This window comes from Loxodonta africana, chromosome 6, assembly GCF_030014295.1.
Source record: "Loxodonta africana isolate mLoxAfr1 chromosome 6, mLoxAfr1.hap2, whole genome shotgun sequence".
In the NCBI taxonomy this organism is placed as follows: domain Eukaryota; kingdom Metazoa; phylum Chordata; class Mammalia; order Proboscidea; family Elephantidae; genus Loxodonta; species Loxodonta africana.
Window position 1 is genome coordinate 9,103,266 of NC_087347.1, and position 16,557 is coordinate 9,119,822.

General features: G+C 44.0%; 2 protein-coding genes across 2 annotated transcripts; both read right to left on the reverse strand.

The window, feature by feature from the left end:
- Nucleotides 1-252: 252 nt before the first annotated feature.
- Nucleotides 253-2,936, reverse strand: LOC135231570 (UDP-glucuronosyltransferase 1-6-like). The gene has a single exon (XM_064287402.1). The coding sequence runs from the start codon at nt 2,842-2,844 to the stop codon at nt 1,960-1,962; it is 885 nt and encodes a 294-aa protein (XP_064143472.1). The 5' UTR covers nt 2,845-2,936; the 3' UTR covers nt 253-1,959.
- Nucleotides 2,937-13,242: 10,306 nt separating this feature from the next.
- On the reverse strand, nt 13,243-15,296 carry LOC100661752 (UDP-glucuronosyltransferase 1-6-like). Its single transcript, XM_064287403.1, has one exon. It carries the CDS (start codon nt 15,165-15,167, stop codon nt 14,283-14,285), a length of 885 nt encoding a protein of 294 aa, XP_064143473.1. The 5' UTR covers nt 15,168-15,296; the 3' UTR covers nt 13,243-14,282.
- Nucleotides 15,297-16,557: the final 1,261 nt, after the last annotated feature.

Here is a 16,557-nt window from a genome sequence, read left to right on the forward strand (position 1 = left end):
ACACATTTTCATCAACTGATCGATGCACAACCTTGTTTTAGTGTGTTTCTGTTTAAAGAAACCGTATTTGATAGATCTCCTTTGTTCATTACCATTGAACTCATGGCCAATAGTGCTATGCCTCATGCCTGAATGAAGCTTACCTAAAAACACTTCAGCACTACAACTGGGGCCATTTAAAAAAGTAAAACCGCCAACAAAGAGCACAAACATGCAAAACACATGGCACTAAATAGACAGCCAAAAGGACACTTGTTTACAGGAGGAGGGTTGGGAAAAAAAAAGGAGAGCGTCACTTTGTCATTGGCTGGGAATGTGCACATCAGGTAATTCAAAGTTTTCACCACGCTGGGCACATCTGCAAATGACCACAAAGGTGGCAAGAAAATTCACTTGGGGGTTATGAATATATTTTAGCTGGTAGGTAAATTTTCAAATATGAAATCTGTGAGTAATGAACATCAACTGTATATATAGACACAGAGATAGAGTAGACATAACCTGTTGCTGTCGAGTCAATTCCAATTCATAGCGACCCTATAGTACAGACTAGAACTGCCACATAGAGTTCCCAAGGAGTGCGTGGTGTATTCGAACTACTGACCTTTTGGCTAGCAGATGTAGCTCTTAGCCACTATGCCACCAGGGTTTCCAGTAGATATAGGTATAGATAGATAGATATCTCATAAGTGTTGAAGATGATTTCTCTTAATTAACAAGATATAATAGGGATTTTAATCTCACAAAGACATTCATTACCGAGCAGGGCTTTTTTCTTTTGTTTTCAAAAATAAGATGAATGGTACCAAGGTACCAGAAATGATATTTCTTTCCTTCTAATGTAAAATGTTTCTTATGACACTTCCGCTTTTTAACTTCTTTAACTGAATTTTTCTGACAAACCCAAAACCAAACCTATTCTCATTGAGTCAATTCCATCTCAGAGCTTACACACAGGACAGAGTGGAACTGTCCCATAGAGTTTCCAAGACTACAGAGCAACAGGTGGGTTCCAATTGCCAATCTTTCACTTAGCAGTCAAGTGCCTAACCACTGCAAGACCAGGGCTCCTTCCTTTCCTGACATAGGATACTTCTATTTCACACCCCTTGCTTCTTGGAACCAGTCCAGTTCTGCTCATTATCTCTGCCCCTCTCTTTATAGAGTAGTTCCAGCCAATTGTCCAGCTTGTTAACAAACAAATTAGCAGGTGTTAAAAAAGACTGTTCATGGTGTTTGGAGCCTATCTGAGGCTTTTTCTGTGGTAAAAAATGTATCAAAAAAGAGAATTCTGGCATTAAAGACAGGGAGTGGTCTGAAGCTTTCATAATTGTAAATATTCAAATACACACACAGATTTTCATCTTCCAAAGTTACTCTGGGAACTCTAGGTCAGGGGTCAGCAAACTTTTTCTCCAAAGAGCCAAATAATAACTATGCAGGTGTTGCAGACCACATTCGTCTCTGTCATATAGTTTGTGGTTGTTGCTTAACATCCCTTTAAAAATGTAAAAACCATTCTTAGATCTGGGTCATTCAAACCAGGCCTCTGGCCAGATTTGGCCCACAGGCTGTAGTTTGTTGATTCCTGGCTTAGGGCCCAGGGAAAATCCATGGGACAGAGTTGCAAGAATGGGTTTTAACTTGCTCTGTCCTCCCAGCTCTTGGCCCCTTGGGCAAGCCTTCTCCTCTATCTCCTCAACAGGATGAAAGGCTCATTCTGTGACTCTGAGTCTCTTCCCAGATAACCCAACATCAGGCCTGTCTTCATTCAAATCCTCTGCATCATCTCAGCCATAGATATCATACCACTCCCCATCTCGAGCCCCTTTCCCGTTTGTCGAAAAGAAGACCGCCATTTCTTCAGGCAGCCCCCCAGATGGGCTGGAGAGCTGACTGAGTAAGGGGAAACAGAGCACATATGAATGATTTCTTTCTACTTTCTAAGAAACAGGGTAATCAAAAATAGGAAAAACCACCAACCTGAGCTAGGCGTCCCCTCTTCTTGCAGTTGGTCCCTCCAACGAAGACCATGTTGGGCATGACTGGCCTGGGGTACTCAAATACAAAATCGTATCTTAACAGACATATGGAGACATTCTGATATAATGTGACTAAGTCCACATCTCTCTTGAGGAGATTTGAGGCAAGGTCTTGGTACCTCAAAAACAGAAGGTAAAATAGAGGGGTCTCCAACAAATTAACGAGGAAGTTGGCCACCCTTTGGCAGAAAGTCATCTTACTGGAAAACTGAGTATAGTACCTGGGAATGTAGGACACGGGGTTTGGGCTTCCACTGATCGCGTACTCCAGGACATAAGGGAAGCCCCGGAAGAGGTACACAGAGGGCAGGCCCAGGTACTCAGCCAGGATCACGGCACAGATCAAGGCCGGGTCTGTGAAAAGGGCATCGAACTTACTCTCCCTGAGGAATTGCAGGGTTTCCGAGTTCTTCAGGAGGCTCTGGCAGTTGGTGAAGTACATGTCACCAATAATCTTTATATTCCTATACTCTGCCTGAGGAGCACTCAGGAAAGATCTCTCAATAAAGTGGCTGTTACCAAAAGAGTAGAAACGGTCCTTCAGCTCTTTCTGGGGGTACGGCACTGGATAGAGTTTTCTCGTGTAGTATTTGGATTCCCTCAGAAGCAAATTGACTTCCGGCACCAACACCACAATGTCGTGTCCCCTCTCGCTGAGAAGCTCAACTATCTCCTTCATACTAAGCCAGTGGCTTCCATCCTGAGGAACAACCAGCAGCTTCTCGCCTCCAATCACACCCCAAAGTGCTAACAAGAAAGCCCCAGCAGAAGCCCTCTGAAATGCTTGCAGAAGGAAGGCCATGTTGGAAAGGATTAAAGTAAAATATTAATCGTGCAGAAGAATCATTTACACCGACTAAGTCACAGGCTTCCTAGCAATCTCCCTGAACTACATCTCCCTTGCTCTGAATTTTGCCCTTTGATATGAAAGAAATCAAAACTCGTATTTAACACTTTCTAAGCACAGAGCTAACTTGGGACAGTGAGGTCCCTTATCAGCTTGTGCCTGAGCTTCAGGGTTTCTTTCTCTCTTTGTCTCCACCTATCTGCCTCTCCCTCTTCAAAGACGCAGGGTGACAGTTTGACAAAATGCTGGGAAGGCTTCCGGAGGCCTAATGCTGAGCTACATCTGAGCTCCCCAGTTTCCACCTCATCAGTCATGTCCACATGTGAACAGCTATCAGTGTGTATCAACTTTCTTACCAACATTTCTCAGAGTGGAAAGAAAGAGTTATCTTCATAGATTCAAGACTATGCAGTGGAATCGTCCACCTCAAGTTCTGGGATTAGAGTGATGGCGGGATTGAAAGGTGGGCCGAGGGAGGAGGAGTGGATGAAGGAGCCGGATAGAAGTTCCAACCCTCACTCGTCTTGAGTAGGGCATTGCTGTTGGTAGGATTTTTGTTACCTGTAACCAAATCTATTCCTCACAGAAATACCCTCTGTTGTTCTTAGTTGTTGTTGACTAGATTTCAACTCACAGAGATCCCATGTGTTACAGAGTAGAACTGAGCTCCAGAGGGTTTTTTTGGCTTTAATCTTTACAGAAGTAGTCCCTGGGTAGTGCAAATGATTAAGTGTTCAACTCCTAGCCAGATAATAGGAAGTTTCAACCCACCCAGAGTTGCCTGAGAAGAAAGGCCTAGTGATGTGCTACTGAAGGGCCACAGCCTGGAAACCCTATGGAGCCCCTCTACTCTGCCCATGTGGGGACACCATGGGTCAGAAGTGACTGAACAGAAACCAACAGAGCAGGAAAGTCAGTGGGAAGGGAGGACATCAGCATTTTTGATACTCCCAAAGTTAATATTTGTCCTTTTGTCTAGGGATTTGTGCCTAAAAGAGAAGCTTACGTGAAGTTGAAGGAGCCCTGATGGTGCAATGGTTAAATGTTTGGCTGTTAACCAAAAGGTCAGCGGTTCAAATCTACCAGCCACTTCTTGGGAGAAATATTTGGCAGTCTGCTTCTGAAAAGATCACAGCCTTGGAAACCCTATGGAGGAGTTTTATTCTGTCTTATAGGGTCACTATGAGTCAAAATTGACGCAATGGCAACTGGTCTTTGGAGTTGAAATGGCAGAGACCCTGATGTGCAGGTAGGAGTCTCGGGTTTGGTTCTGGTGTTTCCACTGTGCATTTTTCAGGAACACAAGAAGATGTGCTTCCACCCTTCCTGCCCTGGCCCAGGCCCCTCCTCTGCAGCTCTCTCTGCACAGGGGGGAGCCTGTGACTAGGGGGCCTGGATATGGCTGCCTGGGAATAAACAGGACCAGGTGTGACTGATTTTCAGAAGTGGGAAAAGGACAGAAAGGAGGAAGATCAGCAAAAGATTAAAAGCTTTTGCTCATCAGAGGGCACTATCAGAGAGTGAAAAGACAACCCACATAATGGGAAAAAATATATATCATATACCTGGTAAAGGACTTGTACTAGAATATACAAAGGACTTCCACAACTTAACAATCAAAAGACCAACAATCCAATAAAAAAAAAAGTGGGCAAAAACTTGAGTAGGCATTTCTCCAAAGAAGATATACAAATGGCCAAGAAGCTCATGAAAAGATGCTCAAACTCTTTAGTCATTAGAAATGCAAATCAAAACCACAATGAGATACCACTTCACACCCACTAGGACCCTTATAATAATAATTTTTTAAAGTGGAAAATAACAAATGTTGCAAGCAAGGATGTGGAGAAATTGGAACCCTCAAAAACTGTGGATGGGACTATAATATGGTACAGCATTATGTAAAAGTTTGATGGTTTCTCAGAAGGCTAAACATAGAAATACCATATTACCCAGCAATTCCATTCCTGGTTATATACGCAAGAGTTAAAAATAAGTGTTCAACCAAGAACTTGTACACAAATGCTCATAGCAACTATATTCATAAGCCAAAATGTGGAAACACTTCAAATGCCCACCAGGAGATGTATAACCAAAAAAAAAAAAAAAAATCTGTTGCATTTGAGCCGATTCTGACTCATAGTGACCCTACAGGACAGAGAGCTGCCCCATAGAGTTTCTAAGGAGCGGCTGGTGTATTCAAACTGCCAACCCTTTGGTTAACAGCCAAACTCTTAACCACTGTGCCACCTGGGCTCCAAGAGATGAATGGATAAACAAAATGTGGTCTATGCATAAAATGGAATATTACTCAGCAGTAAAAGGAAATAAAGTTATGATACATGCTACAACATAGACAAACCTTGAAAACAGTATGCTAACTAAAAGAAAAACAAAAAAAATCAGATGCAGTCAAGTTGACTTTGACTCACGGCAGCCCTGTGTGTGTGTCGGAGTAGAAGTGAAAGACACCAGACATTTTAGGCCGCATATTGCATGATTCCATTTATATGAAATATACAGAATGGGCAAATCCATGGAGACAGAAAGCACGTTAGTGTTTGTCAGGGGAGGGAGAAAGGGAGTGGGGAGTGACTGCTTAAAGGGCATAAGGTTTCCGCTTTGGGGTGAGAAAAATGTCCTACAAGTAAATAAAGGTGATAGTTGCACAAAAATGTGAATGTACTGAATGCCACTGAATTGTTCACTTTATAACAGTTAAATGGTAAATTTTGTATGTGTTTTACCACAATAAAAAAATGGTGCAGCCACTTTGGAAAACAATCTGACATTCCCTCAGATGATTAAATATATAGTTACCATACAGCCCAGCATTCCACTCCTAGATACACGCCCAAGAGAACTGAAAATATATGTCCACACAAAAACATACACAAATGTTCATAGCAGCATTACTCAAAATAGCCCAAAAGTGAAAACAAACCAAATGTCCGTCAACTGATGAGTAGATAAATAAAACGTAGCACTATCAACAGAATGAACTATTATTCAGTAAAGGGGGAAATAGGCTTTGCAAGGTTGAGCATGGTTGCCCTCATTCTTTCCTTTAGTTCACTGCTGTTTTCCAAGCCCCTGTCATGTGACCATGCTAAGGCAGTCTTGTATAACTCCCTGGCCATAGCTACTTTTGTCCTTGAGCGCCTCCACCCCACACTCCTTACTTGTTGTGTAGATATGCTCTGGTCCTTCGGCTGCCAGGGACTGCATCTTTTGTAAGTCTTCCTAATAAAAGTTCTTTCTGCCACACTAGAGTTGCCCACCTCTTTCTTCGGTCTCTCGACGCTGTCCACGTTGGAGGCAAATTTCAAGCTACGGGCCCAAGCCAGCCAGGAGACTGAAGAAATGGCAAGTGGGCTTGAGGCATCCACGGAGAAAATTCTGGGTTGGCCAGCGACCTCCATGTGTGGAGGTTTTGCCCATATGCTTTATGCACGCTATCTGCCTCACGAGTACGTGGACGCCCCCAAAATGCCAAGAGGCATATCATGGTTCTGAGACTATGCATGACTTCATAAGTGTGGAAAGGAAGCTAGATGAGCAGTAGTGGCTGTGAGATGGCCACTGCTCTGTGCACTTTGGCTGGCCATGGACACCCAGCTAGGTGCCGAAGCACCAATAAGAGCCCTACAGGAAGAGCTGCAGTTACAAAGAGATGTGCAACAGTCCTGGGTGGGAACGACACCACGTATAACAAAATGAAACACTGCCCAGACCTGCACCATCTTCACAATTGTTGTTATGCTTGAGGCCATCTTTGCAGTGACTATGTTAATCCATCTTGTTAAGGGTCTTCCTCGTTTTTGCTGACCCTCTACTTTACCAAGCTTGATGTCCTTCTCCAGGGACTGGTCCCTCCTAATAACATGTCCAAATTATGTAAGACGTAGGCTCGCCAACCTTCCTTCCAAGGGGCATTCTGGTTGTACTTCTTCCAAGACAGATTTCTTTGTTCTTTTTGCAGTCCTTGTTATATCCAATATTCTTTGCCAACACCACAATTCAAAGATGCCAATTATTCATTCATGCTGTGTTAGATCTGGCCAATGCCTTCTTTAGCATTCCTCTAACCCAGCCCGCACAGGACCGGTTTGCCTTCATTTGGGAGGGGCAGAAATGGGAATTTCAAGTGCCCCTCCAAGGACATCTGCACAGTCCCACTATTTGCCATGGTTTGGCTGTTAGAGATCTGACTCTTCACCTTCCCCGCTGCTGTCCATTGATTTCATTACATTGATGACATCGTGTTAACTGCTGAAGATATTTCTCTGTTACAAAAGAACCAAGGTTCCACTGTCTTTCCTCAAGTACTCCCCTCCATCTCCCTCAAAGTCCTCTGCTCCCATAGTGGGCTGGACTTTAGTGTTCCTCTGCCAACGGTTGATAATACCTAGTACCACTAACTGGTTGCAATATAATAAACACCCCAGCTGGAAGGCAGGAGCATAGCCCCCTCCTAATGGCAACCAGTGGCTGTGTGGCTATTACCTGTGGCCCTGGTTACCACAAGATTTGATAGGGTGCTGCACTTTGAGGCCACCCTATACTGCAGGGACTGTCAAGAAAACTATACCAAAACCTCTGAATTACCCCATAGTGAAAGCCAGGTGGGCCAAGTGTAGCCTTTTCCGCTGGTATGATTACCTTTTGACTGTTTTTATTCCCCCCATGGGCTCCTTAGAAGTAATGGAACAAACTGATGCCTTAACTAATTTTTCTAAACGTGTCCTGAATGACAACAGTGAAAGCTTGTGGCTATTAACTGCCAAAACCACCCAAATAAGGAAGGTAGCCCTTCAGAACTGAATGGATCTGGACATTCTAACAGCTGTTCAAGGTGGGATATGTGCCGTAGTAAAGACTGCATAGTGTACCTATATACCATACTACCACCAGGACATAACTGATCTATTAGGCCACAAGAAGGAACTGGTAGAAGCTCTGGACACATCTGATGGCTGGTCTGCTTTGGCTGCCTGGTTATCCTATTTCCCCTCTAGTTAGCATACTGTTTTGATGGGTCTTGTTCTTTTCCTGGGTATAGGGGTTGTCTGCTGTGTTTATCTATACTGCTGGTGTGGTCTGTGCCTTCAACTACAGCAACACTGTCTGTCCCAACAGTGACACCTTCCCTTGGGGCCCTCAGGGACTTTGTGGGAGAGGCGGAATGCATGAGATTTTAAGAGCTGGCCTCGAGGATGGACTGAAGGGGAAAACAGGCTTTGTGAGGTCCAACATGGCTGCCCTTACACTTTCTATTAGTCCACAGCTTTTTCTGTTAGTTCACTGCTCTTTTCCAAGCCCTGTTATGTGACCTTGCTGAGGCAGTTTTGTAACTCCCTGGCTTGTAGCCACTTTTGTCCTTGATCACTATGAAACTTCCACCGTGCCTATTGCTGGGTACAGAGGTCTGCATGGTCCTAGGGCCAGCAGGGGCGACCTTGTTTGTAAGACTTCCTTGTAAAACTCGTATGTTGCCACACTGGAGTTGCCTGCCTCTTTCTTCAGTCTCTCAGCACCCTCCAATTTTGGAGACAAATTTCAAGTTACTGGTCCATGCCTGGATATTCAGTAATAAAAAGTAATGCTACAAATGGATGAATCTTGAAATCATTATACTAGGCAAAAAAAGGCAGTCATATATCACATGATTCCATTCATATGAAATGTCCAGAATAGACAAATTCATAAAGACAGAAAGGAGATTAGTGGCTGTCAGGTGTTGGTAGAAGGTGGGAATAAGGAGTGACTGCTGATGAATATGGTATTTCTTTTTGGAGTCATTGAAAATGTTCTAAAATTGTTTGTGATGTTGGTTGCACAACTCAGTGCATATACTAAAGACCATGGAATTGTAAACTCTAAATAGTTGAATTGTACGGTGTCATGGACTGAATTGCATGGTGTTATGGACTGAATTGCATCTCTATGATGTTAATGAGATCGGATTAGTGGCAGTTATGTTAATGAGGCAGGAGTCATTTTAAGATTGAATTGTGTCTTCAGCCAATCTCTTGTGATACAGAAAAGAGAGGCAAACAGAGAGACAAAGTGGCCTTATGCCACCAAGAAAGCAACACCAGGAGCAAAGCACATCATTTGGACCTGGGGATCCTGCATGGAGAAGTTCCTAGAGTAAGGGAAGACTGATGACAAAGACCTTCCTCCTGTGCCCACAGAGAGAAAGCCTTCCCCTGGAGCTGGCACCCTTAATTCAGACTTCTAGCCTAGTAGTCTGTGAGAGAATAAACTTGTCTTCGTTAAAGTCATCTACTTGTGGTATTTCTTTTGTAGCAGCACTAGATGACTAAGACATATGGAAGGTGAATTATCTCAATAAAGCTGTTTAAAAACAATTAACATCATCCTCCTAGAATCACCTAAATTATTAACCAACCAAGTTTCCAGTTTTTTGGAGAGTCGTATTGAATGGAAACCCTGGCAGCATAGTAGTTAAGAGCTATAGCTGCTAACCAATACATAAGCAGTTTGGATCCACCAGGCACTCCTTGGAAACCATATAGGGCAGCTCTACTCTGTCCTGTAAGTCCGCTATGAGTTGAAATCAATTCAGTGGCAATGGGTTTGATTTTTTGGGTTTTTTTGTTTCTTGTTTGTCTAATTTTATACTGGATGCTTTGGAAAAAAAAAACAACCCTGATTCACCCTAGCATTTAGCCACTCTTTAGATAATTACTCATTAACAGAAACACTTCTGCCAAAATGTTCCACATGTTGGTAATCTCCAAGGTACTGGGTTTTAAAGATAAATACACAGTTTTGAGAGAGAAGCAACACATTAAAGGCATTGTAATTTGAATTTTTTTTAAGTGCCTATTCAGAATGACTTGGCATTTTGGGATTTTGTTCCCCGGACTTGTCCAGAGTTCAACCTTCAGCTCAACCCATAAATGTTGGAATTTCAGCCTGCATGTGTTACTCGTAGGAAACCCTGTAAGGAGACAAGGTGTGCTCAGAGGTGGGCACAGGACCCTTGCTGCCCCACACGACCCATCTGGGACCCTGCTGGAGAGAAGTCCCTAATGTTAACCTGAAGTTTCTTTAGATCAGGATTTCTCAACTTCACCGTTATTGAATTTTTTCATAAGAAGAATTTTTTGTTGCAGTGCTGGGTACGTTCTGTGCATTGTAGGATGTTTCGCAGCATCCCTGGCCTCTACCTACTAGTTGACAGTTGTTGTTGTTAGGTGCCGAGAGTCAGTTCTGACTCGTAGCAACCCCATGCACAACAGAACGAAATACCACCCAGGCCTGCATCATTCTCAAAATTGTTGCTATGTTTGAGCCCACAGTTGCAGCCACTGTGTCAATCCATCTCATTGAGAGTCTTCTTCCCTTTTGCTGACCCTCTACTTTACCAAGCATGATGTCCTTCTCTAGGGACTCATTCCTCCTGATAACATGTCCAAAGTACATGACACTGGCACCCCTTAACTGTAACATCAAAAATGCCTTCAGACATTGCCTCCTGGTGGGCAAAGTCACCACCAGTTGAGAATCACTGGTCAAGGTAATTCTGGAACACAAAAGGAAACGAGAACAGAAGGCCCAGCCCTGAGGAACTGGAATCTAGTGTGTTTTAAACTAAGGAGCCCTGGTGGTGCAGTGGTTAAGCATTCAGCTGCTAACCAAAAGGTTGGTGGTATGAACCCACCAGCCATGCTGTGGGAGAGAGATGTGGCAGCCAGCTTCCATAAAGATTACCCACTGCCATCGAGTTGATTCCAATCACAGTAACCCTGTAGGACAGAGTAGAACTGCTCTGTAGGATTTCTAAGTCTGTAAATCTTTAAAGAAGCACACTGCCACATCTTTCTCCTGTGGAGCCACTGGTGGATTCAAACTGCCAACCTTCTGGTTAGCAGCCGAGCACTTAACCAGTGTGCCACGAAGACTCCATCCTTCCTTCGCTGACAAAGGAGGTTTCTATTTCAAGCCACTTGCTCCTTGGAACCAGTCCCATTCAGCTTATCATCTCTGCCCCTTTCTTTTCACAGTAGTTACAGCCAATATCCAACTTGTTAACATAGAAATTAGCAGATGTTAAAGAAGGGTGGTAAAGGTGTTTGGGGCCTATTTGAGGTTTTTCTCTGGTGAAATTGTGTTGTAAAGATAATTCTGGTGTGAAAGATAAGGAGTGGTCTGAAGACTTTCAGAAGTGTAAACACTCAAAATATGCACACACATTTTTTCATTTTCCAAAGTAACTCTGGGAAGGGGCGGGGCCAAGATGGTGGAATAGTCAGACGCTTCTGGCAATCCCTTTTACAACAAAGACCAAAAAAAAAAAAAAAAAGAAACGATTATATTTACGACAAGTTAGGAGCCCTGAACACCAAAAGCAAACTTAGAAAACAGGCTGAGTGGTAGGAGGAGGGAGAGACGGTTCAGAAGCGGAGAGGAGTTGCCAGACCTGAATCACTGGGGTCCCTCAGGCACCATTCCCATGAGCAGATGCTGTGGGCTGGTAGTAGTGTTCAGTCACAGTTTCCTCAGGGAGAAGCAACCAACTGCACAACCTACTCACACCCCCAGAACCAGAGAAGAACGGCAGTCTCAGCAAAAGCTAAGTACTGTGCATATTTTACCTCACCCTTGTCCCCAAGTCGGCTTCAGTGGCTGTTGATTTCCCTGGTCCTGAGATTGGCCCGTAGAGTGCCCTGAGCCTGCCTCCCAGCCTTGGAGAAGGAATAAATTCACAACTGGGGGAAAAGATAATTTGCCAGGTCCACTAACTGGGGCAGATCAGGACAGAAGTGGCTCCTGTCCAGGCATAAACAGTACATGGACTTTGAATAGCTTTCCCTCCTGCATGGACCTATTTCAGGAGAATAGGCCCTGGTTGGCAGACTGCAACCATTTCAGCTGTGCGGCAAAGAGGTGGCTGTATGATAGTTGGCACCACTTTACCTCTTAAACCAGGTTGCTCACCTACCCACATCAGTGGCATAAGGACTGGTGGCTCCAATCAGGTCTCCTATTCACCTGGGACAGGGGTCCAAGGATAACTGGTACCTCCCAGTCCTTACAACCAAAAGCATTGGATGCCCGTAGTCTGTCTACAGAACCCACCCACCTGTACGATCTAGGGAAGAGGGACGCACTTTCACCACAGACACTCAGGGGACAGTTCTCAGCCCCCTGCCTTGTTCAGGGCATGACCCCATGCTGCAACCAGATACCGGTACCTACACCAATCACCTCTGCCCTTCTAAGGCTGTAGGACAGAGCCTGTACCACACACTTGATGACCAGCTACCTGAACACCTGAGCTGAATTTATGCAAGAAAAGTGAATGGACTCCTAGACTGATATACCTGATAACAGCTCTAGCCATCTGGTGACAGGACGTCAGAACTTCAGAGGTGAAAATAATCAGGCTAGCTCATTCAAGCAACGCATTTGGGCATATCAAAATAAAACAAAGCAAGAAACTAGGATACAGTAAACAAACATAAAATAAAATAATACAGTAACTTATAGATGGCTCAGAGGTAACAGTCAGTATCAAGTCACATAAAGAAACAGACCATGATCACTTCAACAAGCTGTCAGTCAAAGAATCAAGGGATCTCCTGGACAATGGTGCCTTACTGGAATTACCAGATGCAGAATTCAAAAGATTAATATACAGAACTCTTCAAGACATCAGGAATGAGATTAGGAAGGAGATCAGGCAGTACACAGAACAAGCCAAGGAATACACAGATAAAGCGGTTGAAGAAATTAAAAGGGTTATTCAAGATCATAATGAAAAATTTAATAAGCTGCAAGAATTCATAGAGAGACAGTGATCAGAAATTCAGAAAATAAACAATAAAATTGCAGAATTAGACAACTCAATAGAAAGTCAAAGGAGTAGAATTGAGCAAGTGGGTAATAGAATTGGTGAGCTTGAAGATAAATCACTTGGCACCAACATATTTGAAGAAAAATCAGATAAAAGAATTTGAAAAAATGAAGAAAACTTAAGAACCATGTGGGACTCTATCAAGAGAAATAACCTACGAGTGACTGGAGTACCAGAACAAGGAGGGATAACAGAAAATACAGAGAGAATTGTTGAAGATTTGTTAGCAGAAAACTTCTCTGATATCGTGAAAGATGAGAAGATATCTATCCAAGATGCTCATCAAACTCCACATAAGGTATATTTTAGAAGAAAGTCAGCAAGACATATTACAATCAAACTTGCCAAAATCAAAGATAAAGAGAGAATTTTAAGAGCAGCTAGGGATAAACAAAAAGTAACCTGCACAGGTGAGTCAATAAGAATAAGCTTAGACTACTTGGCAGAAACCATGCCCGCAAGAAGGCAATGGGCTGACTTATAAAAAGCATTGAAGGAAAAAATTGCCAGCCAAGAATCATATATCCAGCACAACTGTCTCCCAAATATGATGGTGAAATTAGGACATTTCTAGATAAACAAAAGTTTAGGGAATTCTTAAAAACCCAATAATATCGGGTATCAAACCAAGACTAGAACACTGGGCAGAGCAATCAGATGTCAACCCAGACAGAGAAATCACAAAAATAAATCAAGGAAAACAGGAAAACAATGATGTTATTATGTAAAAGAAGACAACATTAAAACAATAAAGAAGAATTAAAAAATGTAGTCATAGATCTTTCATACGGAGAGGAATTCAAGGCAATGTAAAGAAATAAAAGTTAGTCTTAAACCTAGAAAAATAGGGGTAAATATTAAGGTAACCACAAAGGAGACTAACAATCCTACTCATCAAAACAAAGTAACTCTGGGAACTCCAGGTCAGGGTTCCACAAACTTTTTCTCTAAAGAGCCAAATAAAACTATGCAGGCATTGCAGACCATATATGTCACATATTGTGTATGATGTTCTTGCTGCTTAACATCCCTTCAAAAATGTAAAAACTGTTCTTAGCTGAGTCATTCAAAACCAGGCCTCTGGCCAGATTTGGCCCACAGGCTGTAGTTTGTTGGTCCCTGGCTTAGAAAAGCCCAGGGAAATTGCATGGAACAGAGTTTGGGAATGGGTTTTGACATGAACTGGCCTCCCAGCTCTGGTCCCCTTGGGCAATCTTTCTCTTCTGTCTCCTAAACAGTCCATAAGGGTTCATTCTATGATTCTGAGTCTCTCCCCAGGTACCCTAACACCAGTCTTGTCTTCATCCAAATCCTCTGCATCAGCTCAGCTTCAAATGTCTTACCGCCCCCTCTGCTCCTCACCTGGAGGCCCTTTCCCCTTTATTGGAAGGAAGACCACCATTTCTTCAGGCAGCCCTCCCAGGTGGGCTGGAGAGGCTGATTGAATAAGGAAAGACAGAGCACATATGAATGATTTCTGTCTACTTTCTAAGAAACAGGGCAATCAAAAATAGGTAAAACCACCAACCTGAGCTAGACGTTCCACCTTCTTGCAATTGGTCCCTCCAATGAAGACCATGTTGGGCATGACTGGCCTGGGGAACTCAAACACAAAGTCATACCTTAACAGCCAAATGGAGCCCTTCTGATACAAACTGACTAAGTCCACTTCTCTCTTGAGGAGATTTGAGGCAAGATCTTGGTACTTTGAAAACAGAAGGTAAAGTAGAGGGGTCTCCAACAAATTAGTGAGGAAGTTGGCCACCCGTTGGCAGAAAGTCATCTGGTCTGAGAACTGAGTATAGTACCTGGGAATGTAGGACATGGGGCTTGGGCTTCCATTGAACTTGTACTCCAGGGCACATGGGAAGCCCCGGAAGAGGTACACAGAGGGCAGGCCCAGGTACTCAGCCAGGATCACACCACAGGGCAAGGCTGGGTCTGTGAAAAGGGCATCGAACTTACTCTCCTTGAGGAATTGCAGGGTCTCCGAGTTCTTCAGGAGGCTCTCGCAGTTGGTAAAGTACATGTTGATAACAATCATGACATTCCTATACTCTGTTTGAGCGGTGCTCAGGTAAGATCTCTCAGCAAAATGGCTGTTTCCAAAAGAGCGGTATCGGTCCTTCATCTCTTCCTGGGGGTACGGCACTGGATAGAGTTTTCTTGTGTAGTATTTGGATTCCCTCAGAAGCAAATTCACTTCTGGCACCAACACCACAATGTCGTGTCTCCTCTCGCTGAGAAGCTCAACTATCTCCTTCATACTAAGCCAGTGGCTCCCATCCTGAGGAACAACCAGCAGCTTCTCACCTCCAGTCACACCCCAAAGTGCTAACAAGAAAGCCCCAGCAGAAGCCCTCTGAAATGCTTGCAGAAGGAAGGCCATGCTGGAGGGAGTGAAAGTAAAATAATGACGATGATGAATCGTTCACACTGCCTAAACCACAGGCTTCCTAGCAATCACCCTGAACTATGTCTCCCTTACTCTGACTTTTGCCCTTTGATATGAAAGAAATCAAAACTAATATTTAACTCTTTCTAAGCACACAGCTAACTTGGGCCAATGAGGTTCCTTATCAGCTCGTGCCTGAGCTTCCGGGTTTATTTCTCTCTTTGTACCCACCTATCTGCCTCTCCCTCTCCAAAGAGGCAGGGTGGTAGTTTGAGGACGAGTTGGGAAGGCCTCTGGAGGCCTCCTGCTGCACTACATCCTGAGCTCCCCAGATTCCACCCCACCAGTCACGTCCACAAGTCAACAGCTATCGGTGTGTATCAACTTTCTTACCAACTTTTCTCAGAGCAGAAAAGAAGAGTTACCTTAACAGATTCTACACTACAAAATGGAGTCTCCCACCTCAAATTCTGGGGATCATGATGACGGCAAGATTGAAAGGTGGGCGGAGGGATGAGGAGTGGATGAAAGAGTCAGATAGAACTTGCTACCCACACTTGTCTTGTATAAGCCATTGTTATTGGTAGGATTTCTGTTTCCTGCAGCCAAATCTAATCCTCACAGGTGTACCCTCTGTTGTTTTTAATTGCTGTGAAGTCAAATCCAACTCACGGAGACCCCACGTGTCACAGAGTAGAACTGAGCTCCATAGGGTTTTCTTGGCTTTAATCTTTACTGAAGGAATTCCCAGGGGTGCAAACAGTTAAGTGTTCAACTACTGGCCAGAAGTTTGGCAGTTTCAACCCTCCTCGAGGTGCCTAGGAAGACAGGTCTGGTGATGTGCTTCTGAAAGGCCACAGCCTTGAAAATCCTATGGAGCAGTTCTATGCTGCTCATGTGGGGTATGAACTGGAAGGCCCTTTGGTAGCAAAAAAGTAGTTCCTAAAAACAGGTTCAATGAGCCAGCCCTGCCCTGGGAAAGTGAGGAGTGGGGAGGGAGAAGGGGGAGTGGGAGAGAGAGCAGGAGAGCGAGTGATGAAAAAGAAAGAGATGGTGGGAGGAAGAGATGAGAGTGAAAGAGAGAGAGAGAGGTAGGGAGAGAGGTAGCAGTAAACAGGAACAGGAGAGGAAGGTGAGAAAATAAAAGGGAAGAAAGTGTAGGAATCACAAATGGTGGGAAAGTCACAGGGTGAAAGATAGGGAGGGTAGGTGACTTGTGTCCTACCTGCTCATCTCACGGCTGAAGGTGGCCCAAGAAGGTGGTGACTATGGAAAGCAGGCTGTCTAAGTGAAGGTGGTTTGTACAGTTCTGGAACAGACTTGCCCAGAGCTAGTCACGAACACCTGCACAGCCACACAGCCACACAGCCGAGCTGGCACGCAA

Coding starts and splice junctions, on each gene's coding strand:
- LOC100661752 (XM_064287403.1), bottom strand. CDS start 15,167: ATGGCCTTCCTTCTGCAAGCATTTCAGAGGGCTTCTGCTGGGGCTTTC.
- LOC135231570 (XM_064287402.1), bottom strand. CDS start 2,844: ATGGCCTTCCTTCTGCAAGCATTTCAGAGGGCTTCTGCTGGGGCTTTC.